The 25,864-nt window shown below is 35.1% G+C and overlaps 1 protein-coding gene across 3 annotated transcripts in view; it reads right to left on the reverse strand.

Moving 5' to 3' along the window:
• SYNE2 (spectrin repeat containing nuclear envelope protein 2) overlaps positions 1–25,864 on the reverse strand; it is a 277,599-nt gene that overhangs the window by 207,988 nt on the left and 43,747 nt on the right. For all 3 annotated transcript variants that reach the window (XM_007460064.1, XM_007460063.1, XM_007460062.1), the window contains exons 9-21: positions 24,752–24,853; positions 22,535–22,672; positions 14,675–14,839; positions 13,953–14,065; positions 12,939–13,101; positions 11,404–11,482; positions 10,947–11,134; positions 9,104–9,268; positions 8,098–8,247; positions 6,409–6,582; positions 3,620–3,778; positions 3,161–3,334; positions 174–308 (exon numbers count right to left, since the gene is read on the reverse strand). In XM_007460064.1, the coding sequence (XP_007460126.1) occupies positions 174–308; positions 3,161–3,334; positions 3,620–3,778; positions 6,409–6,582; positions 8,098–8,247; positions 9,104–9,268; positions 10,947–11,134; positions 11,404–11,482; positions 12,939–13,101; positions 13,953–14,065; positions 14,675–14,839; positions 22,535–22,672; positions 24,752–24,853 (1,905 nt within the window). The remainder of the gene's footprint in view (positions 1–173; positions 309–3,160; positions 3,335–3,619; positions 3,779–6,408; positions 6,583–8,097; positions 8,248–9,103; positions 9,269–10,946; positions 11,135–11,403; positions 11,483–12,938; positions 13,102–13,952; positions 14,066–14,674; positions 14,840–22,534; positions 22,673–24,751; positions 24,854–25,864) is intronic.

Here is a 25,864-nt window from a genome sequence, read left to right on the forward strand (position 1 = left end):
TGGATGAACACAGACAGAAGCCAGCTGATGCCGGGCCTGAGAACCACAGCCTACAGTGATCAGCCCTCCGTGATACGGGGCAGACAAGGGACCACCAAAGATGACTCTGATAACAAACAAGTCCAGGGTCAGATCTATAAGCATAAGCTCCAGACACATATGCATGTTCTTACCTCCCACTTGGCACAGATATCTCTACTCTTTTCTTCCAAAGACAGCTTTACATCCTCAGCTACATTATTTTTCAATTCTTCAACAGCTTTCAAATACTTGGCCAGACTTTTAGTATTAAAAATTATTAGTGCTTCCTAAAAATAAAACCACAAACAAGAACATGAAAGCCTTATTCTACTGCCACGTCCTCAAAGCTAATTTAACAGGTAGAATTTTAGAGTCTTTAACATGTAGAACCAGGAAAGGACTCCATGAAGACTATTTGAAGATTTAGGGGAGACTTCTCTTGGTAGATTGAGGTTGATCTCCCTTTTGTATCCCTTGAATTCTTTTGAAAAGAATTGCAAAATATTCATTATTCAAATGTAGTTACACATTTGAGGCCAGGATAAAGACTTCCTTAAGATACGCAGCATGGTTTTTGGTACCCCTTTGATAAATATTTAAAAGGCTTACTGGAAGGCTTATTATGAGCCACTGGCAAAGTATCCTCTAAAATTCTTAAGTATTGAGCACATGACCACACTTCATAAGTAATACAAAATTAAGAGTATACCAGCTTGTATTAGAGATCAGTGTTGCAATAAGACACAATTTATAGTAGGGTTAAGATAGCAAATATTTAATATTGTACATAAGCATTTTATACTGTGAGGAGGCAACATCCCCTTATCATGGACTTCAAAGTTTTGCCCAGGGCCAACCATAATCGCAGTCCCATCCCAGGGAAGGAGCAGCAGGAGATGGGGATGGGATCTGCCTTCCCAGGAATGTGTTCGTCCCTTACTTCACACTTACCTACTCTTATAGAATATTACCTGGCAATACTCCATAAGGACAGAACCTGGCTTAGGTAACTATCAAATGACAGAACAAAAGTAGTCTGGGGTCTGTGAAAGGGCAGAAAAATCTATAAGAGACAAGAAGATGAAAGTAATTCTGGGGGAGAAGGCAATTAAGCAGGGTGGGAAGTCATTCATATACTTATTACATATTTATTATGGGTCTCCTGCAGAAAAGGTACAACCTGAGCCCCCAGGAACCTCCTCCAAAGCCTCTGTGAGGATTGCTAGATTTACGGCCAGGGAAGACATGCTAGCCCTGTGTGCAGGAAGGGGGCTCCTACCACCCATGTGTCCCAGGAGTCCCAGGGGGTCTCAGGGCAATACCTGGCAGGGCAGGGATTCTGCTTCTGCTGTGAAAATGGATCTACTTCACTAAATGCCAGAGACAAAAGGGTGGAAATCCCTGGCCTCAGATTCCAAAAGGAAGATGGTCAGGGAGAGGAAAATGGTGCAAAAACTGACACTGTAACTCCTCTCTCTGGTAGTGGATGGGACTGTGGCCTCTGCTTTTTCTTTTTCTTCCCTCTTTCCTCAGCTGACCATATCTGTCCTTTTGAAATTCAGCCTAGGGATTACTTAAAAGAACAACTGACTCTTAAGTTTAGTTCAGCACTCTCAGCATATGGGAGTAAAAGAGAGGAAAAAAGACAGTGGGAATTGGTCAAAGCTGGTGGCTGGCAAGGTGCAAGCAGCCATAAGATGGCTGTGGGAAAAGCAATGCTGAAATACCTGATATTAGGGTCCAATACGGTTAACAGTCCAGAAAGCCAGAAGAGGGTTGAGCCCAGACAAGAGAAGGAGACCACAAGGAGAATGGAGAGGCTCCTGTAGGAGCTCCTTTTCCTGAAAAAACTGTGCACAGTAGTGCTGGCAGTATTGATTTACTTCATCTTTTTTTTTTAAATTGAAGGAAATTTACAATGCTGTGTTAGTTTCAAGTGAACAGCAAAGTAATATACATATATATATATATATATATATATATATATATATTCTTTTTCAGATTCTTTTCCATTATAGGTTATTACAAGATATTGAGTAGAATTCCCTGTGCTATACAATAGGACCTTGTTGATTATCTATTTTTATATATACTTAATGTGTATATGTTAATCCCAAATTCCCAATTTATCTCCCCCCCATACCCCACCACTATCCCCTTTGGTAACCATAGTTTGTTTTCTATGTCTGTTAGTCTGTTACTGTTCTGGATTTACTTCATCTTTATCTCCCCCAAAATGCCTAGCTCATTTTAAATGTTCAATACACTTGTTAAATGCTGAATAAATGAATGAAGGAAAGAACACATATTTCTCTACCTGTCCAACCTCCAAGGGTAGAGACCTTGTTTTACTCTTATTTCATATCCCCAAGTACCTCCAGTGTTAGTTAATAGTGAGTCTGCTTTGGACACATCTTTTTTTTTAAAGTATAATTGATTTACAATATTATATTAATTTCAGGTGTACAACATGATGATTTGATGCTTTTATGGATTACGCTCCATTTAAAGTTATAAAATAATAGCTTTATTTTCTGTGCTGTACAATATATCCTTGGAGCTTATTTATTTTATATGCAGTAGTTTGTACCTCTTGATTTCGAAACATCTTAAGCTGCCTATCAGACCATGAAAAGTCAACCTAAAACTGTCTCCATACAAAACACTATTGGATCTTTAACTGCTGATAAGCATATGTTCATAAGTAGCTTTTACCAAAGCATTTTAATAATAAAGGCTTTATTTTACATTTGAGGAATTTTAACCACTCAAAGTTTCTTCACATACCTTATTTTCATTTATTGGCAGCTGGATAGGACTAGAATTATTATGTCCATTTTATTTGATTAAAAAAGCCAGAGAAATTAAGATTCTTGCTCAACGTCATAGAAGTCAGCCGTGCTTTTTACACTATACCACGGAGTTCATTCATACAGTAAAATGTGAATTAAAAAAAAATCTTCGTTTGAATTTTTATTTTTAAGAGTTTCTGGGGAACAATGTATAAAACTTGGAAATTTTTTAAAGTTATAATAACTTTGTTATAATTACAGTGATGGAAACATCTTGATTTCAAATGAGGTAGATTTATATCTACTAATGATAAATGTCCTACATTTGATGGTTCAAAGAGACGCACCTTGTATTTTGAAATTAGTCCTCTCTGGCTCTCTCTTTGGCCAAGTAATTGTTCAGCCCTTGTAATGTATGATTCAAGTTCCTTCTGTGAGTCTTCCACCTTCAGCCTGACATCCAGGTCTGGGGAAACATCAGTTGAGTTCTTCAACACTGCTACTAATTTTACCATATTGATCTGTGATGACAGAAAATTCCCAACTTCTTAGAAAACTCGTAAGTTAATAAATATTTTCTTTGAGTAGCAACTCATATTTTCCCACTAGACATAAAAACATCCTATTTATTATCTTGATTTTTCCAACATGCTCTAAATAATAAAGAAATAAAATATAAGGCAAAATTAATATTTTACAAAACATTTCCAAACTACAAGGCAATCCCTCCCCCTCTTCCCTGCCCTCTCACTGACCACTCAGTTTTAAAGACTAAATTCACTAAATAAGGAATATTAAAGAGAGACCTGGACTTTCTCTTTAGCTTCTTGAATCTTTGCCTGAAGCCCAGCTGTGATCACATGCTGAAGAGACTCCTGGCTTGAAACATTTTGCACATCCATTTGTAAAGTGTCTTCAGTTCTAGACACAAGCTCTTCATACATAGAGCCTTTGGCAATAAGATGCTATTAAAACAAATTAAAGTGAGATCACTTAAATATCACTTAAATATTCTGATTATAAATATTCTTATATTTATATTCTTAATAATTCTAATAATATTAGAATTAATTCTAATATTTATTATTTATTATTTCTAATTTAGAATTAGAAATAATTCTAAATAATATAAATAATAATATAAAATAATTCTATATATATTCTATATATTCTATATATAATTCTATATATATTATATATAATAATATATATATTCTAAATAATATAAAATAATTCTAGAATTTATTAATTCTAATAATTAATTCTAAATAAATATTCTTATTTAAATATAAATATTCTGATTATGTTAAACATTAACCCTAACAATCTCATCAGGAAATCATAAAAAGTTAACTATTAATCCAAAATGAGGCAAATTTATAGTCTAAAAAATGTTATTTTAAACATTCATTTTGAAATTTTATATTAATATAATCAGATTCTGAGCAACAGTCTTTTATAGATTTTTTTATATACTAAGCATTTCAATAAAATAAAGACTAGAAGAAATACAATGCCAATAGAGAGAAAATAAGTTGAGAGAGTAGTAATAAACCTTAAAAAGAAATTGTTGTAAGTCTAATCAGTCAGAAGGGAGTTCAATAAATGTTACTGGAGAACATGGCTATTGGAAAACATCTTTTTAGAACTATGCTTTATACAACACACCAAAAATAAATTTCAGATGAATTAGAAAATTATATATAAAATATGAAGCTAGAAAAGAAGAAATTATCCATGAAAATGGATCTGCTCCCTGGGTGTGGAGGGCCTTTTTAGGCATAAGAGACAGAGATGACTAAATAAATACAAAAATTTTCTATGTGAAATAAACAACTTAAAAGTCAACAACTTCGTAAAAATATTTGCCACACAAATGAAAATGGGTCCTGCTTCAGAGAGCTTATAAATTCAGTAAGAAAAATACTAAGATCCCAAAGATAATTCAGAAAATACAAAAACAGATATAATTCCAGAAACAAATGGCTAATGAATATATGAAAGACAGTTCAATCTTACATGCAATCAAATAAGTACAAATTAAAATAATGAGTTACCACTTTTCAGTTATCAAATTAACAAAAAAAAATTTTAATTACAACTCAGAGGTGGCATGGGTATGATAAAATAGAAATTATATTGTGTGATATCAACTATGTAAATGTTGATCTTATTTATCTTAGAGCAGTGGAACTATGGTGATTTTTATTCTCCTCTTTACACTTTTATACATTATTTAAATGTTCTAAAGTTAGCACGTTCATTTGTAACTTCAAATTTTTCTATTTTGAATCATAAAAGTAACAAAACCTCCTGTAAAAAACTCAAAGAATGGAGAGGTATTCAGCACATAAAGAAAAAGTTCCTCTTCTCCCCCATCCTTCCCTTAACTGTCATTCAATCAATCATTCACACATTCATTTTAAAAATATTTACTTTATATCTACTAGGTACCAGGAAATGTACTAAGAGCTGGGCATAATGCAGGATCAAGATACACAGAGTTAGCTATTTGTATATGCTTACAGATATTTTTCTATAGATATAAATGCATAAAGTTTAAAAAAGCAACTGTTTTTAAAAATACTAAAAGGATCACATCACCAATACTGTTCAGCAACTTGCATTTCTTACTTTACAATATATCTTGATCCAACAAAGATCTACTTAATTTCTTTTTAATGGAAGTATATTCCAGCTTGTTTGTATTTTCACTGTTTATAACAGGGATCATTGTTATAGCTTTGAAATATTTTTTAAACATTGAATTTCTCATTTCTTACTCATTTATTTCACTAAAATAAATTCCAGATACAGCAAATAAATAAATACAAAAATAAAATTAGAAAAGCACTGGCAGATGGCACAGGTAAGCTTATATAATATTTTCAAAGCAATAAAAAGTATTACTCTTATAAACACAAAATTCTACATATACACCTTTCAGAAACGTAGATTTAAAAGAATTATACAAATGTTCCTTTATCCCAAGAACTTTCCATCTGGTTGTAACTTATGTCATGCTCTATAAATTTTATAGCTGAGCTGGAACTCAGTAAAACCTCAACTGTAACTTCTTTCCAGGGAGAACTGAGCGATATTAAAATACACTGTTGCCTCACTGCCTTTCAATGAGTCCACTGCCTGAGATTAAAGACAGAACAGAGTTTTAACAACATTCATCCTCACCCTGCATCAGTTAAGGAAGGGAAAGCTTAATATGGGGTTGATCTTTCAAAGCATAGGTTGTATAATCTCTTACATTCGCACTGCACTGAGCTATAGGAGACTGAACTCACTTACTCATCTCATTGCCCTCTGATACAAGAGAATATTTTAATCTCCATCCTGTAGCTGGGAAAATTAGTTCAAGAATTTAAAATCCTAAGGTATTATTAGTCTTCAAATCTATCCTCTGTCTTCAAGCAAAATCACAGCAAATGATCCAGGGTTGAGATTCCACGCCATTTTTTAAAAACCCCAACAAAGAAAATTCTAACAGTAGTCTTATTACTGTTTCCTTTAAAACTTTTTATCTTAATACATAAGCCTACAACCATAAAAGCTGTCTTTTTAATACTTTTTCCACTCATACCTGCAAAGATTCTTCCACTGAGGTATCTACATCACCTTGCTGTCTCAGAAGATCCAAAACAGATGTGGTTTCCACCTCCCAGATTTTCACTTGTCCTATCAGTCTTTCAACCTCTTCAGCCACTTTCAGTGTCCCTGTAAATTCTTCATTTTCTTTTTCATGTTCTTCCCCAGCCTACAACATTCAAAATTATCACTATGAAAATGGTACCATTTACATTATAATTTTCAATTTAAAAAAGTTATATCCCTATAGTGAATTAATTGAACAATGAAAATCTCAAAAACAATGGCTGTTTTTTAAACTCTATGTTTTAATATTATCTTTATAAAGTTTAGTTAAAATGCATACTAAACTATCATGCCAAAACAAATTAAAAAATAAAAACAAGTGCTAAGTCAACATATTTTAATGATTTAAGATCTACTGTTTGGACAATGATAACAGTACTTTATGATAGCATATATAGCTTTATTATTTTTTTATTAATTTTTATCAGAGTATAGTTGCTTTACAATGTTGTGTTAGTTTCTGCTGTACAGCAAAATGAATCAGTTATACATATACATATATCCCCTCTTTTTTGGATTTCCTTCCCATTTAGGTCACCACAGTGCATTAAGTGTAGAGTTCCTTGTGCTATACAGTATGTTCTCATTAGTTATCTAAGCATATGTCACTTTAAAAATTAAAAGATTTGCTCACAAAAATTTTCTTAAGGATGATATCATCCCTATCAGTTACTATTATCTCCATTTTACAGATAAGAAGATTAGAGCTTAGAAAATTAGGGTATTGACTCTATAAACACATTTCTAAAACTTGTATACAATTTAATTAAATACAGCTATTAGCAATAGTAGTTGTGAAACATCAGAATCAAATTTCAACAATATTAAGCCTTTTCCCATTAATAATCTCTCAATATGCTACAGGTTGATATGCTACAGCTTTACATGACAGACACATTCTTAAAGTTGTTTTTAATCAGATCATATTTTAAATGTATGAGAAAAATATTCTATATTCTTCTATTCTAAAAGCATATTGCACAAATTCAGATTTTTCAAGATCTTCTATGATTATGTCTTTTCACGGTGGGAAAACATGGGCACTCCATCATGGCAACTGGCTAAAGCCAGTTAAAAATTACTTTCTTTAAAACTACATAAGTTACTATTCTGAAGGAGGCACACTTCCAAAATCATAGGTGTTACACCTTACACGTGTATGATTTTTTTGTTGTCATTTCTTTTCCATATTCTTATCTATAATCTAAAGTCATCCTCTGAATTACCCAAAAAAGCAAGAAATAAAGATTTTATTTCCCTCCATTTTACAGAAACGAAGCAAGGCATAGGCCAGGGGCTAGCCTAAAGCTGGACAATTTCTGAACACTAGTCAGAAGCAATCTGAAGAAAATATCAACTCCATTTCCACAGCTTAAAAGTCATGACTGCTTCTGTGTGTCTGCAAACTCCCCAGTGAGTGAGACACCCAGGGCTTTAATACTGAAGACCACTCTGTGAGGGACCCACTTAGGCATTTTATTGGAAGATGACCATACTTTAAATGTTATCTAATGATCCCATTTACCACTGTTTCAACAATATGGTTTTTTCAAAAGAAAAACAGCAAAGTTAAATTATTTCTATATACAAATGAAATACATAAAGTATGACTATTTACCATAATATTCTGACTGTGATTTTCAGGAAGTTCTATTGACATATCTGTTGAAAAATCAGCAGTTAGGTTCTCTTCTTTAGATAGGTGAATATTTCCAGAATTGTCAAGAAAGGGCTCATCTTGCTTTTTTATAAGGGGCAGGTTCACTTCCTATAAAAAATTAATGTCGTGAAATATAATGTTTATATTTTTATGCTAAGATATATGACTAAAAGCAATAAATGACATAATATATTCAATATATTTTTCGGATTTATCAGTTAGTAACAACGTTATAAAATTTCCCATACAACACCTCAGTCTCAAATTGTTATGAATAAGAAATAGAATAATTTAATAATTCAAGTTCAAAAAATTATTTATTAAAGGTAGGCTTCCATGAAGCACTATACTAAATATAAAGATAAATAAAGCTTAGTGTATGTTCTCAAGGACCTTGAAATCTAGTAGGCAAAAATGCTTAACCTTATTCTTTAATGGTAAATGAATTTCAACCAGAAACCTGTATGCTGTATATCCACGCATAAAACATGTACATGAATGGTTATATCAGCATTATTCATAATAGTCAAAAAAGTGGAAAGAAGCCAAATGTTCATCAGTTGATCAATAAATAAAATGTGGCATATCCATACAATGGATTATTATTTGCCAATAAAAAGGAATGAAGTACTGATACGTTACAAAATGAATGAACTTTGAAAACATTACACTAAGTGAAAAAAGCCAGAAACAAAAGACTACGTATTATATGACTCCATTTATGTGAAATATCCAGAAGAGGGAAATCTTTAGAGCTGGGGACATTGGGAGAAAATGAAGAGTGACTGGTAATGAGTAAAAGTTTCTTTATGAGGTGATGAAAATGTTCTAAAATTGATCATGGTGATGGCTGCACAACTCTAAATATTTCAACTGAAAACCACTGAGTTATGCAGATTAAATGAGTGAATTGTATGTATGGAAATTATACCTCAATGAAGCTGTTACCAAAAAAAAAACTTACAAGCTGAGTTTTTGTAATAAACTTTCTCCATCTTTTATTCAGCCTCCTCAGTTCTTTAGAAATAGATGATCCAACTTCATCATTGCTGACTTGAATTAAGAAATTTCCCACTTCATTTAAAGTAGTATGTTCTAGATTCCACTGGGACAGTGTCTCAAAGGGAACCTACAAAACATATAATCAATGTAATATTTTAATGACATACTATTTGTCTTTTCATTATTTATAATAGATCTTCACCAAGGTTGACTGTAAAGCAAAAGTGAGTGTGAGGGGGCTTCCCTGGTGGCGCAGTGGTTAAGAATCTGCCTTCCAGATGGGTCCCTGTCAGGGGACATGGGTTCGAGTCCTGGTCCAGGAAGATCCCACATGCCACGAAGCAACTAAGCCCGTGCTCCACAACTACTGAGCCCACGTATCACAACTACTGAAGCCTGCACGCCTAGAGCCCGTGCTCCGCAATGAGAAGCCACCACAGTGAGAAGCCGGTACACCACAACGAAGAGTAGCCCCTGCTTGCCGCAACTAGAGAAAGCTCACGTGCAGCAACGAAGACCCAATGCAGCTAAAAATAAAATAAAATAAATAAGTTTAAAAAAAAAGTGAGCATGAGGTTTTTGCAGAGACTTTGACTCTCCCTGTTGGTTGAGCGCTTCATCCCTGATCACTAACTGGCAGGCGCTGGCTGCCTGTTATCACTCTTGGTCCCGGACTTTCAGGAAGCATCTGATCTTCTATCTTTCTAAGTGGCTAATGAGCTTACAGCAAAGGTTCTCAGACTTTTTCAGTTCATGGCCCCCTTAATGTCTCAGTAATTTTTTCATGGATTCCCTAGGCTAGAAGAATTATCTAACATTTCTCACTGTTAAGTAGTCAGGTCCAAACAACTTAGTAGTAATTTGTGTGGTGTCCAGCAGACAGATGTTTCTTTGTCTCCCTCAAATTTTAAATTACTTTGAGAGTTCTTTTTGGCAACTCAGGTCACCTCAGCACAGAGTTTGGAAACTCTAAGGCTTAAAGTGCTATTTCCTCAGAGAAATGTGAATTTTAATAAAAGAACTCTAAAGACAGAAGAGCTATTGAAAGCCAAAGATGTGAAATTCTGGTATCAACAGAGGTGACAGGAAGAAATAATGATTCACTCAAATATTCTTTTTGTACTCATATACTTATCAGAAACTTTACTTTCATATGAACAGCCTGTTTTCTGTTAAGTAACTTTAGCTTCTATTTGGAAAATGTTTAATCTGAGAGGCTGTCTACATTTATTTACAACAGAGGAAAACAAATGAAAGAAAGAAAAACTACTTTCAGGTTATTACATAAATAGCAAATAAAAACAACAGTGAATTACTCCAAAATTTCTTCTATAGTTCTCTACATAAGTAAGCTATTTTGTTTTTCCTCATCCAGAAAGTCAGAAAGGTTTTAGAACTGAAAGGTATGCACCCAAATGGAAAAAAAAAACTTTCTAAAACATTCATTTATTTTAAATGTATCTATAAGCTATCTACTACTCCACATCTTTTATTTCCCTTCCAAGGAACTTAGGAATATATCTTCCAAAAGCTATACTGTATATGTAAGTTATACCCCAATAAAGCTGTGTGTGTGTGTGTGTGTGTGTGCACGCACGCACATATGTGTAAAACCTGTAACAAAGAGAAAAATTCCTTTTAGCAATTATATGAGAAAGAAACTAAACTCTTTCCAAAACTTTGGAGGATTTTTCCGACAGTCATGCTTACTTGTTCCTGGCCTCTCATTTTTGGATTGAAAACAAGAGTCTCCAAATAAAATGAAAAAAAGTAAAATTGAGCAGGTGCCATTAGACTGAAAATACCTCTTTCATCTGTTCCTTCTTTGTTTCCTCAAAACAAGCCTTTAGTAAACGAAGCTTTTCCACATAAATTGTCCAACATGCCAGAACTTTTTGTAGACTGGACTTCACATTATATATATTTTTTCTATACATGCAAAAATGATATTCCACCATTGTATATTGTTTACTAATATTTGGATATTCTCCAGCTATAAGGTTAACAAAACAAGAAAGCAATTTAGAAAACAGTTTTTCATTAATAGAATAATACTGCTAAGAAAAATACTTGCATACTAATTGACAGTGGTGAAATAAATATGTACACTAACAGTATTAAAAGTGGATGCAAGATTTTCTAAAGACAACACATATGTAAAACCAATTTCTAAAACATTAAGGTACATAAAGAAAGCAAAACAAATGAAATGCTATTTTTAAGTGATGGTCATTCCATCAAAAAGTAATTGTATAGCTTTACCCAAATTCTTATGAATTTCTTCACATTTTTGAAAAGAGGTTTCAAGTTGAGCTAAGAACTCTTTTTCTTCAATAAATTTCTGGGGAAAAAAATGAAAATAAAACATATTGACAGTTTTTATTTTTAAAAATTTGTCAAGAAATCCAGATAGAGACATATACACATTGATGAAGCACTTAGGCACCAAAATTTCTTTACAGTTTTAATACTACATATTTGGGTAGGAAAAGAAGAGTAGTTCATGAAGAGAGATAGTTAAGGTCTAAGAGACGTAAGCAAGATATAGGTATGAGACCTGACAGCTTATCTTAATGCAGTGACATAGTTCTAAAATGGTTTTCCTCTCATGAGAAAAGGCAAGTATTTATAGCAATTTCAACAACTCCTACCACACATATTTATTAATATTGCTTAATTTATATCAGTTTCTCTTATCTCATATGCCTCTATTAATATTGAATAATTTTTATTAGGTATGTTGAGTATGTTATAAATAGATACAATCCATCACACAAAAACTCTTGAGAAACACTATTAATGAAGTTATTATGTGCCTTAAGCTAGTAAAATCTATGGAAAAATAGACAGCTAATTAAAAACTCATTGTACACTTATGTGCCAATAGTATGATTATTTAAATGGAAAAATGAAAAATCAAGGTAGGAAAAAGAAATTAAAATATTCAAAATCTAGTACAGTATTTAAATCATAAATTGTAAATAAATCTTTCTTCATCATGTTTTTCCAATTTTTACACTAAAGTTTACAATCTTGGGTTTTTCTTTTTGGCCCTCATTCCAAAAACAGAGAAACAGAGAATTCCCTGGCGGTCCAGTGGTTAGGAGTCAGTGCTTTCACTGCTGTGGCTCCAGGTTCAATCCCTGATCGAGGAACTAAGATCCTGCAAGCCACACAGTGAGGCCAAAAAAAAAAAAAAAGACAGAGTAACAGAAAGAAGGATAATAAGGCCTAACTGTAGAAGTGACATGGCCAGTCTGCTTTAGTGTTAATTCACCAAATAAACACACACATTTAAATCATTTGCAAAATTTTTTCCCTATAAATTGCAAGAGCTAAAGCCCCTTCCCCAGAAAGCCTCAAGACAAAACACACTGCTTTTCCCACTCTTAAAACTTGAAAGGCTAAGATTAAAATGTTCGAAGAAAAATTTAATTTTTGACTAAAACCATAAATCTGAGTGGGAAAAAATATTAAACAAGATGTCCAGTAAGTGAAAGTAGGAATTTTTTTAAAGGAAATAACATTGAACATTGAAACTTTCTCTATTATGTAACTTAGTCCGGTTAATTCAATCTCCTCTGTTGTGCTAAATAATGTTTTCTCTTTCTTACTCTTCCCAATGCCTGTTATTCGACTACCGGTAATTCTTTTCTCAAGGCAATGTTTAAGCTAATGAAAGCTACCAAGAAAACTCATCTCAAAACCTGAAAAGGTAAGGGAAATTGTGCTAAGGAAAAATGCAAATCCAGCACCATGGAGAACAGTTGTCTGAGACATGAAATAAAGCAGCTTACATGCCAGTCTTCCAGCAATAATTCCACAGATTCTTTGCTCCCGTATTTGATGTTCCAAACAACCAATTTTGATTTCACTTCATCTAGCAAACCAAGAACTGAGCACTTATAGTAATGAAATTCTAGAAGTGGAATGAATTTTTCCCCCGAAATGTTGTTGATTCTGGAAGATAGTGCAGGTTTTAGAATTTAATTTAATATTGTTGGCCAAATGTGAGAAATCCGTTTGGCATTTTTTAAAATATTGGGGCTTTAACTTTTTCTTTTAAACACATGGAACTCAAATGAATCCTATTTTTTTTAAAACAAAGTAAAACAAACATTGTGACTAGATATAAAACAGCTATTTCTACGATAAAAATATATAACAGAACATTTTCTGAAGAAACTATTCCCCTATTGAGAAATTCTATAAAATGTTAATCTCTAAAATATTTTAATAAATTTGAAAACTTCCATATAACTTAATGCAACTGTAATTTCAACATTTACACATTAACAGCTTTCATTATTAAGGCTAATACCCTCTTAATATCATTCTAATAAGCTGCTTATGAATAATAAGAAAAGAGAAGATGATGTGGACAACCACAAATTAAATAATCTTCATATCTGTAGTTTTTCTGAGTTTATAAAGTGCTTTCATATACCTCCTCCCATTTCACCTAGTATCCTTGTGAGACATGAACAGAGTGATTACCATTACTCTGTATTTACAAATGAGGAAACGTACAGAAAGACATAGTAACTTGGCCACAACCAAGATAAAGAGCTCAGTTTCTGACTATACGTCCAGAACTTTTTCCACCACCATATCCTACCAGGCAATAAAAGAGGAAGTATGTTAGCATGATATAATGTTACTATTACCTAAAACATGAAGGAACTGTTATCAACACTTAAAGACCTATTGTCAGAAATTATCGAAAAATCTGTATTTTCTGGTCCCTAGAGCACCATGTTAGTGCTCAAACACAAAGGTGTCAGCAGTTGTGAAAGGGTAGTGATACAAACCGTCTCTTCATTTCCTCCAATTTGTTAGGTGGTACCAATGGCAAATGTTTTTCATCTCTGTTTTCAAATGTCAGGAGAGTATTCAAATGACAATCAAATTTATCCATCAGACTCTGAAAAGAAATTTAGCATGATATAACCAGATTTATTGCCAAATACTGTAATTGAAGGCTTGTTAATCTCATTTGCTCTGTGCAAGCATTGCATCTTTTTTCAAAACAAAAATCATAAAGCCCTTTCATTTTTAACTAAAATGTTGTAAATAAATATTTTCATCATAAATGTTTTAAACTGGACCATTATACAGAGAGGCAGACTGCAGTTTCTCTGGTAACAGCTTTATCAAAATCTTTTGCTTTCAGATGTATTTTCCATTCCTTTGTGGGCTCAAATGCTATAAATCTCACCTATCAAATTCTTTCATATCATTTTAGTGAGAACCCAATCTTCTATGTTTTAAAACAATCTCCCCTCTCCTTTTCTGCCAGACTTTACAGAGTCCAGACTTTACTGGACTCTTCTTATTGTTTCCACCTTAAACTAGCAGAATGCTCATCAAGAAACTGAAGTTATCTTTTGGGACCCAAAAATCTCCAGGGGAATCACCTAAACCATCCTCAAATACCCACTATACTTCTTTCCCTCCTTTCTAGGAACATCTTCCTCAAGAACGGTTCCTAACAAAGCACAGATTTCTCCATGTTTCTTTTTTCTTTTCCAACCTGGAATAAAGTCATTTTCTCTTGCATTAGAGCCATGGCTTCACAGTAATCCTGGGAGGCTGGCAAATCTTCATCTATAAGCTCCTCCACCCCCTGGAGCCAAGTTTCTATTTGATAGAGGGGTGAGGGCAAGACATGATTCAACTCTGTTTTCCACACATTCATCTGAAAAAAAAAAGGAAAGATGTTCTTCAGTAGACACTTCTATAGTTTATTTCTTCACATACGGCATACTTAATTCTTTAAAGAATTCTTTTAAAAACCACTCTTTAAACATAGTATTTTAATTCTCTGATCTGTTAGACAAGGAAATCTTGATCAATAGGTAAATTTCTTAGTTCTAAGTATCAGTTGGCTAGCTGCTGATCGAGAACATAATTTGTTCAAAAGTAGAAGAGGGCACAAGAATAAAAACAAATGTTTTTATAAATCCATAATGAGTCATGAGAGGGAAATGAGAAATAGTTAAAGCACCCCTCGAAGCAGGGGTAGACTACTGTACTAAATGACCATCATTTGAAATGTTGTATGCCCTTGTGTTCTCTGACATTACAACTATATTTCACAAGCAGATTTACAGATTACTTTCCTCATGAGCCCTAATCATATATTTACATTAGATATCTCTACCATATCTCCTGAATATCTGTGCTTCACCAAAGCGCCAGCCCCCCAATCCAGCCAACCTCCTCCTTCCTCAGCCTTCCCGCCACTCCTTAAATACATGAGTCACATAAATGCCAGCTACTTATTGCCCCAAACCCTGATTACTCGCCCAGGTCTTAGCCCTTGCTGCCCTTTCTACCTGGATTTTCCCCTGCTAAACACCATCAAAACTCACTCACAGAGTCCCATACAGTATAAACCCAAGGAGAAACACACTGAGAAACATAATAATCAAAATGGCAAAAATTAAAGACAAAGAAAAATTACTGAAAGCAGCAAGGGAAAAATAACATACAAGAGAACTCCCATAAGGTTAACAGCTGATTTCTCAGCAGAAACTCTACAAGCCAGAAGGGAGTGGCATGATATACTTAAAGTGATGAAAGGGAAGAACCTACAACCAAGATTACTCTACCTGGCAAGGATCTCATTCAGATTCAATGGAGAAATCAAAAGCTTCACAGACAAACAAAAGCTAAGAGAATTCAGCACCACCAAACCAGCTCTACAGCAAATGCTCAAGGAATTTCTCTAAGTGGGAAACACATGAGAAGAAAAGGATCTACAAAAACCAAGCCAAAACAATTAAAAAACTGGTAATAGGAACATACATATCGATAATTACCTTAAACATGAATGGATTAAATGCTCCAACCAAAAGACACAGGCTTGCTGAATGGATACAAAAAAAAGACTCATATATATGCTGTCTACAAGAGACCCACTTCAGACCTAGGGACAGATACAGACTGAAAGTGAGGGGATGGACAAAGATATTCCATGCAAATGGAAATCAAAAGAAAGCTGGAGTAGCAATACTCATATAAGATAAAATAGACTTGAAAATAAAGATGTTACAAGAGACAAGGAAGGACACTACATAATGATCAAGGGATCAATCCAAGAAGAAGATATAATAATTATGAATATATATGCACCCAACACAGGAGCACCTCAATACATAAGGCAACTGCTAACAGCTATAAAAGAGGAAATCAACAGTAACACAATAATAGTGGGGGACTTTAACACCTCACTTACACCAATGGAGAGATCTTCCAAAATGAAAATAAATAAGGAAACAGAAGCTTTAAATGACACAATAGACCAGATAGATTTAATTGATATTTATAGGACATTCCATCCAGAAATAGTAGATTACACTTTCTTCTCAAGTGCTCACGGAACATTCTCCAGGATGGATCACATCTTGGGTCACAAATCAAGCCTCGGTAAATTTAAGAAAATTGAAATCATATCAACCACATTTTCTGACCACAATGCTATGAGATTAGAAATCAGGTACAGGGAAAAAAAACGTAAAAAACACAAATACATGGAGGCTAAACAATACGTTACTAAATAACCAAGAGATCACTGAAGAAATCAAAGAGGAAATCAAAAAATACTTAGAGACAAATGACAACAAAAACAGGATGATCCAGGGCTTGCCTGGTGGTGCAGTGGTTGAGAGTCCACCTGCCGATGCAGGGGCCTCGGGTTCGTGCCCCGGTCCGGGAAGATCCCACATGCCACGGAGCGGCTGGGCCCATGAGCCATGGCCGCTGAGCCTGCGCTTCGCAATGGGAGAGGCCACAACAGTGAGAGGCCAGCGTACCACAAAAAAAAAAAAAAAAAAAAAAAACGACGATCCAAAACCTATGGGATGCAGCAAAAGCAGTTCTAAGAGGGAAGTTTATAACTATACAAGCCTACTTCAAGAAACAAGAAAAATCTCAAATACACAATCTAAACTTACACCTAAAGGAACTACAGAAGGAAGAACAAACAAAACCCGAAGTTAGCAGGAGGAAAGAAATCATAAAGATCAGAACAGATATAAATGAAATAGAAATAAAGAAAACAATAGCAAAGATCAATAAAACTAAAAGCTGGTTCTTTGAGAAGATAAACAAAATTGATAAACCATTAGCCAGACTCATCAAGAAAAAGAGGGAGAGGACTCAAATCAATAAAATTAGAAATGAAAAAGGAGAAGTTACAACAGACACCACAGAAATACAAAGCATCCTAAGAGACTACTACAAGCAACTCTATGCCAATAAAATGAACAACCTGGAAGAAATGGACAAATTCCTAGAAAGGTATAACCTTGCAAGACCGAACCAGGAAGAAATAGAAAATATGAACACACCAATCACAAGTAGTGAAATTGAAACTGGGATTAAAAATCTTCCAACAAACAAAAGTCCAGGACCAGATGGCTTCACAGGTGAATTCTATCAAACATTTAGAGAAGAGCTAACACCCATCCTTCTCAAACTCTTCCAAAAAATTTCAGAGGAAGGAACACTCCCAAACTCATTCTATGAGGCCACCATCACCCTGATACCAAAACCAGACAAAGATACTACAAAAAAAGAAAATTATAGACCAATATCACTGATGATTATAGATGCAAAAATCCTCAACAAAATACTAGCAAACAGAATCCAACAACATGTTAAAAGGATCATACACCATGATCCAGTGGGATTTATCCCAGGGATGCAAGGATTCTTCAATATATGCAAATCAATCAATGTGATAAACCGTATTAACAAATTAAAGAATAAAAACCATATGATCATCTCAATAGATGCAGAGAGAGCTTTTTTTTTTTGCAGTACATGGGCCTCTCACTGTTGTGGCCTCTCCCATTGCGGAGCACAGGCTCCAGAGGTGCAGGCTCAGCAGCCACGGCTCACGGGCCTAGCCGCTCCGTGGCATATAGGATCTTCCCGGACCAGGGCACGAACCCGCGTCCCCTGCATCGGCAGGCGGACTCTCAACCACTGCACAACCACAGAAGCCCCAGGAAAAGCTTTTGACAAAATTCAACACCCACTTTTGATAAAAACGCTCCAGAAAGTGGGCATAGAGGGAACCTACCTCAACATAATAAAGGCTGTATACAACAAACCCATAGCAAACATCATTCTCAATGGTGAAAAACTGAAAGCATTTCCTCTAAGATCAGGAACAAGACAAGGATGTCCACTCTCACCACTATTATTCAACATAGTTTTGGAAGTCCTAGCCATGGCAATCAGAGAAGAAAAAGAAATAAAAGGAATACAAATTGGAAAAGAAGAAGTAAAACTGTCACTGTTTGCAGATGACATGATACTATACATAGAGAATCCTAAATATGCCACCAGAAAACTACTAGCGCTAATCAATGAATCTGGTAAAGTAGCAAGATACAAAATTAATGCACAGAAATCTCTTGCATTCCTATATACTAATGATGAAAAATCTGAAAGAGAAATTAAGGAAACACTTCCATTTACCACTGCAACAAAAAGAATAAAATACCTAGCAATAAACCTACCTAGGGAGACAAAAGACCTGTATGTAGAAAACTATAAGACACTGATGGAAGAAATTATAGATGATACCAACAGATGGAGAGATATACCATGTTCTTCGAAGAATCAATATTGTGAAAATGACTATACTACCCAAAGCAATCTACAGATTCAATGAAATCCCTATCAAATTACCAATGGCATTTTTTACAGAACTAGAACAAAAAAATCTTAAAATTTGTATGGAGACACAAAAGACCCCAAATAGCCAAAGCAGTCTTGAGGGAAAAAAGCAGAGCTGGAGGAATCAGACTCCCTGACTTCAGACTATACTACAAAGCTACAGTAATCAAGACAATATGGTACTGGCACAAAAACAGAAATATAGGTCAATGGAACAAGATAGAAAGCCCAGAGATAAACCCATGCACCTACGGTCAACTAATAATCTATGACACAGGAGGCAAGGATATATAATGGAGAAAAGACAGTCTCTTCAATAAGTGGTACTGGGAAAACTGGACAGCTACATGTAAAAGAATGAAATTAGAACACTACCTAACACCATACACAAAAACAAACTCAAAATGGATTAGAGACCTAAATGTAAGACTGGACACTATAAAATTCGTAGAGGAAAACATAGGAAGAACACTCTTTGACATAAATTACAGCAAGATCTTCTTTGATCCACCTCCTAGAGTAAAAAATAAACAAACAAAAAACCCAGAAAACTGGCAAACGACTGAGCAAAAGAGAAGCTGAGAGGGCTTCCCTGGTGGCGCAGTGGTTGAGAGTCCGCCTGCCGATGCAGGGGACACGGGTTCGTGCCCCGGTCCAGGAAGATCCCACGTGCCACGGAGCGGCTGGGCCCGTGAGCCATGGCCGCTGAGCCTGCGCATCCGGAGCCTGTGCTCCGCAACGGGAGAGGCCAGAACAGTGAGAGGCCCGTGTACCGCAAAAAAAAAAAAAAAAAAGAGAGAAGCTAAGAATGATACCTCTAACTCAGCTGTCATTCTTTTCACAACTGAAAGAAAGGTGTATATATTTTGCATGAAACCAAATGTGGGTTTTCTGACTCTATGCAGCAGTAGGAAGAGGAAAGACAGAAGGCGGTGTTTACCTTTCATTCCTCTTTCCACTCTTAACGTAGAAAACCAGCTGTACACTTTCTTTCTCAGTGTTGGAAATTACCTTTGAATTTGGATGAAAATTTATATAAGATCTTGTCAGGCCAAAATAACGTAATGTGGCTATTTCCTATCGCAGGCTTAAAATGAAATCATTTATTAAGATGCTTTGAGATATCGCTGTCCTCAACCAACTGAACCAGAATCTGTCTGGATGGTATTGATTGTTATATACCTGATGACTTTAAAATTAATAAGTTTCATTTTGCAACACCAAGAAAATGAGCAGCACTCTACCTACGGAACGGATTTTCAAACTACTATCAATTTGTAGCACTTAATCTTGCAAAATAGTTCTTTTAATGGTTTTTCTCATTATTTTGGGTCATTTTTCCAAATCAAAGGCAGCAAAATTAGACCGCGTCTTCTTGGCCTGAAACAGCCTGAGCTATACAGACAATATTTTCTTCCTCTTCTTCTGTTTTGTTGAGGATTCGTAACAGAGAGTTCCTGCCCTTCACAGGGATCAGTTCTGTCAAACTGTGGTCGGAACAGGAGCTGAAATTGCAATGAGCACTTGCCACTTGATGGGAAAATTTCTGAAGCTGCACTAGTTCTTCAAAAGTAGGGACTGAAAGGGTGGCTCTTTTAAGCCACTGTGCTAGTGTTTAACACACTATACAAATGGTATGATAAAATACATTCTGAAAACAGGGTGTCGCTCTTGATGGCCAAGAGGCTTGAGCAAGAATTGGCAAACTTTTCCAGGGCCAAAGCGTTTTTTTTGTTTGTTTGCTTGTTTGTTTTTTGCGGTACGCGGGCCTCTCACTGTTGTGGCCTCTCCCGTTGTGGAGCACAGGCTCCGGACGCGCAGGCTCAGCGGCCATGGCTCACAGGCCCAGCCGCTCCGTGGCACGTGGGATCTTCCCGGACCGGGGCACGAACCCGTGTCCCCTGCATCGGCAGGCGGATTCTCAACCACTGCGCCACCAGGGAAGCCCCAAAGAGCATTTTTGACTTACAAACTATACAATCTCTGTTGTAACTCTGTAAATTCACTAAAAGTCATTTAATGAGCCATTTAAAATGAGCAAATTGTATGATACGTAAATTATACCTCAACAAAGATATTTAAAAAGAATGAAAGCAAAATAAAGACATTTAGACATCAAAGAAAACTAAGAGAATTTGCCATCCACAGATCTGCATTATAAGGTAAGTTAAAGGAAGTTTTTCAAGCTGAATGGAAATGAGTTCAGATGGAAACTCAAATCTCTAGGGAGAAACGAAGAACAATGGTAATGATAAATAGCTATATAGATATGAAAGACTAATTTTTCTCCTTAATTTCTTTAAAATACATGACTGTTTTGAGCAAAAATGTATAACATGGTCTTGGGGACTTTAAAACATATGTTTGTATCATATATATATTTATATATGAAGCAACTAAGCATAAAAAATGAGAGATTTGATTGCAAGACTTCCACATATTATAAGAAGTTGTACAATAACTTAGAAGTTGTAGAACTTTAAGTAGGCTATAAAAATTTTATAATGTACATTGTAATCACAGTAAAAATTTGCAAGAGGTAGAGCCAAAAAGCCAATAGATAAATTAAAATGGAATTCTAAAAATATTAACATAATCTAAAACAAGGCAGGAAAAGATATAGAGATACAAAAAACAGAGGGAATAAACAGAAAAAAAGCATAAGATGGTAAATCCACATCGAACCATAACAATAATTACATTTAATATTAACTGTCTAAACCCTCGAGTGAAAAGGCAAAGATCGTCAGAGTGGATAATAAAGCGAGATCCAACCATATGCTATCTATAAGAGATGCACTTTAAATATAAAGACTCAAATAGGTTGAAAGTAAATGAAGGAAAAAGATGTGCCACACAGTCAGCACAAGAAGAATGCAATTATCAACTGATATAAGATCAAGTAGACATGAAGGAAAACAGTCTTCCCAGAGATAAACAGGAATATTTCATAATGGTAAAAGTGTTGATTCACGAAGACATAACAATCATAAATGTACACACCTAATAACAAAGTCTTAAAATACATGATACAAAATTTGACTAAATTAAAGGAAGGATTCCACAAATTTTAATAGGTCTCTCTCAGAAATTGATAGAATACCTAGACAAAATGTCAGTCAAGACAGAGATAATCTGAATGCTACCAACCACCTTGTCTTAATTGATATTTATAGAATACTATATCCAATAACTACAGAATACATGTTCCTTTCAAGTATATATATATACACACACACACACCGTATTATCCTGGGCCATAACACAAGACTCAATAAATTTAAAACGACTGAAATCATACAGATATATTCAGACACACATTCATCATTACACATTCTCTCTGGGTTTGTCCCTACCCACTTCAAGCATCTATTGATAGTGATACACGATACTGGTCCAAAGCAGAGAGGAGGTTGCATGTCAATCAGAATATGGATAATCTACTATTGCAAACCAAGAATTGATGGCAAATATAAAAACTCTGGATAAGCCTGCAATTTCTCTAAACAGAATGTTATAAATTCCTATTTCAATATCAACCACTACGCAAATGAGATCACGGAGAAAATATAACGCTCTCCCAACTTTCTGATGAAGCATCTACTCTGTCTTTTACAGAATTCCTCATGAAAGTCTAAAGTTCTCATCCAACAGACAAAGCTGCCCCGTGAAAATGTTCTAATCAACACAACGCAGTAACCTGGTAGTTGAGACCATCCCAGGCTTCTCTCAACTGTAACTGATCTTCATTCAGCTCATCTAGATTCCTTGTTATCGACAGGACATCAAGAAAGGGTTTTTTTCCTTCATTGAATGACTCCAAAAAGGACAGCAGGCTCTACAATTAGAAGGGTATTTAAAAGACTGAAATGTTTAAGCCAGTTTATAAAATGTAATTTGCTATTTGCAGGTCAATAGTTGTAGGTTATATTTAAACTTTTACTTAGATAAAGGTAAAATTCCCTGAATTCAGGATCCTCTCACCAATCCAGTTTCTTTCTTCAGTGCACCCTCATGATCTGGGTGCCCTCACAGTGACATAGGTCACAGCTTGCGTCTCATGTCACTATGGTTGGATTTCTACTGGAATAGGGCAGCAAGGCCACCCAGCTCTAGAGGACAAATCATAATGCCCCATGGAAAATGTGAGTTTGTCCTCCCCAAATATGTGTTCACAACAAAATAAGAATGAGTAGAAGTGAGAATTATATGACAGCAGTCATCATGTATAAATGGTTTGGGTTTTTGAAGTTTCCATGATTAACTAAGCTTGAGCCATTCTTCGCAAGTCATTTTACACAAACTTTAGAATATACTTTGTCTTTGCCCTCAAAAATTTAATAAATAAAGCTTTTCTTGGTTTGTATTTGTGTGAAATATTGGTGTTTGAGTCATCAATTCCATAACTGTTATTTAAGATTACCAATAATTATTGGCCGCATTTCTAATTAAATTTTGTGAACAAACTAAGGGATAAGTAATTTGATTCTTTCTGAGAGTTAAAATAACTTCATGAAGTCTTTCATTTAAGAAATCTGAATCTGTGGTACATTAGTAAATGAAAGACAAGTGAGAGCAAGGCACTTCCTGTGGACGCTGAGCACCTTGTCAACGAAAAAAATTTCAGGCCAGAGCTAAGAGGCAAAAAGCACAAGAAGCCTATGCAGTTCAGAAAAAAGGAAGATGAGAATGTCTTCCTTCCCTGATGGCTCCAAACCTAAAAGAATGGTGTGGTGAGCAAGTCACACAATCCACCGAATGTTAGTGTAGGAAACACTGGATTCATCCAACTCCCTCTCTTAACCGATGTGGGGGATGAAGGTCTAGAAGTGCTAAGTGCTGTGTAGACCCAGGAGTGTATCTCCTCCTTATTCAGGATGGAGACAAGGTGAGGGGCACAGGGTTGCACAGACTGGGTTCTAAGAAAGAAGGCTGTGGAGCCCTCACTTTGGCTCCTGATAGTATCTTTCAAAATGCTGTGGGGAATAACTGCTTACCCTGGAGAAGCATCAGGACTAAAGAGAGCTAGGGCTTTGAATCTAGACTTCATTCCAATCCCACCTCTACCTTTCAGTAGCTATATAACTTCAGATAAATCACTTAGTCCCTCTAAGTATTGTTTGCCTTCATCTGTAAAACTGGAATAACCATGCCATACTCAGCAAGATGTTGTAACCTGGAAAATGCTTGTCAGCAGGTGCCTGATATATAGCAAATGTTCAATACATGGTGACAGTAACAGTTGTCATTACTCCCAAAGGACATTTTGGTTGAAGCCCTGAACTGTAATTCTGGGATGGCTCCATTTCTGATTTCCTAATCTTTTTCCCTTCAATATTCATTCTGAAAAGCATGTTCTGCTCTTGACCTGGGACTGGAAAACGTGTACTATAAGATAAGTAAGATAGCAAACATCTTGGGCTTTGTGGGCCATATGGTCTCTGCTGTGGTGAGAATGCAGCCACAAACAATACTTTAATGGGCATGGCTCACATATAATATATATTATAATATATAATATAATATATAATACATAAGATAATGTATCCAATAACAATGTATTTACAAAAACAGGTGCTGGGGCCCAGAGACCAGTTTGCTAGTCCCCACTCTAAAACGTTACTACTCAAAGTTCTCTGAGGACCACCAGCAATCAGCACCATCTGGGAGCCTGTGGGAAATGCAGAATCTCAGGCCCCATCCCAGAGCTACTGAGTTAGAATCCGCATTTTAACAAGATTCCCCAGGTGATTCCTATGCACATTAAAATTTGAGAAGCTCGGTCTTTCTAACTCAACACTAAAACTTGGAGTTAATTTAGTATTTAAACAATTAACTCTGAAAGTTTTTTCTAAAAACATCCTACTCTTCCCCAAGAGTAAACTACAAATAAATTACTGTTTAAAGTCATACTTACTTCATACTTCTTACAGTAGGTCTCATTTTCTGAATCTGTTAGCATTTTCTGTAGCTTTTTCTCTTGCAGAGTTAACCAGACCTTAGCATCTTTCACCTTTCCCTGTAATTCACACACACACATTTAAAACTCTAGCCTAAATATACTTTGTGATTTTTTTAAACAATAAAATTAACAACTTCAAACATCAGTGAAAGAGAGTAATCACTACACACCAATGACTCATTGTGCAAAAGAGGAATTTTGCCTGTTCATGTAACACCTTAAATTTTAAAATGGGTTGAAACTACCATCTGAATACAACGTGCTAAAGAAACAGGGCAAGCAAGCCCCTATTTTTTTGGCTTATCCACTTTCATTATTCTTCAATTTTAGAGAACGTTATTCTAAATTATTTATTTATAGTAGGCATTTCAGAATACCGCTTTCCAATAAATCTAAACATGGGTTAACAGATGTTTACATCTACTAAATATACTGACATCAAAAATACCTTGAACAATTTAAAGATCCTAAAAATAACACTACTAAAAGCTTTGGTTAAGCTATCCTATGGAATTGGGCAACAATTATTCCTTCTTTAGATTCTTGTTTAGGCGGTAAGCTTGCACACATTTGGAGGCAAATTTTACTGGCGGAGGATGAAGCAAAAGAAATTGCATCTCATTTCCATTCTCCTTTAACCTTCCTTTACTTTTTTCTTTCTATTAAGCAACAGTGCTTTCTATATATTTTTGCAACTGATTTCATGGACAGTTGAATTTTTAGTTCTATTTGTTGATAAGAAAATTAATTAGAAAAGAGGAGCTCCTCAGCAGGTCAGAAAAAAGTAAAGTGCATTATAAGCCCGTGTCTCAGCTTGAGTCTCTCTTCCAGAGTCAGCAACAATCTGGCTTGGTGCCTCAAACCTAACAGTTGGAAAAACATAGGACTAAATTTTATGTCAAAGCAAATGTGACAATATGACTACATGTTTACATGTCTGAGCAAGTAGTTTAAATTTTAAAATAATATTCAAAAACATTTTACTAAACTCACAGCACTCATTTATCTTTATAGATGCAGAAAAAATGTTTATTTTCAGCTCAGTGATTTTTAAGAAATTTCCACCCA

The sequence above is a fragment of the Lipotes vexillifer genome, unplaced genomic scaffold (genome assembly GCF_000442215.2).
Source record: "Lipotes vexillifer unplaced genomic scaffold, Lipotes_vexillifer_v1.1 scaffold672, whole genome shotgun sequence".
Taxonomy (NCBI): Eukaryota; Metazoa; Chordata; class Mammalia; order Artiodactyla; family Lipotidae; genus Lipotes; species Lipotes vexillifer.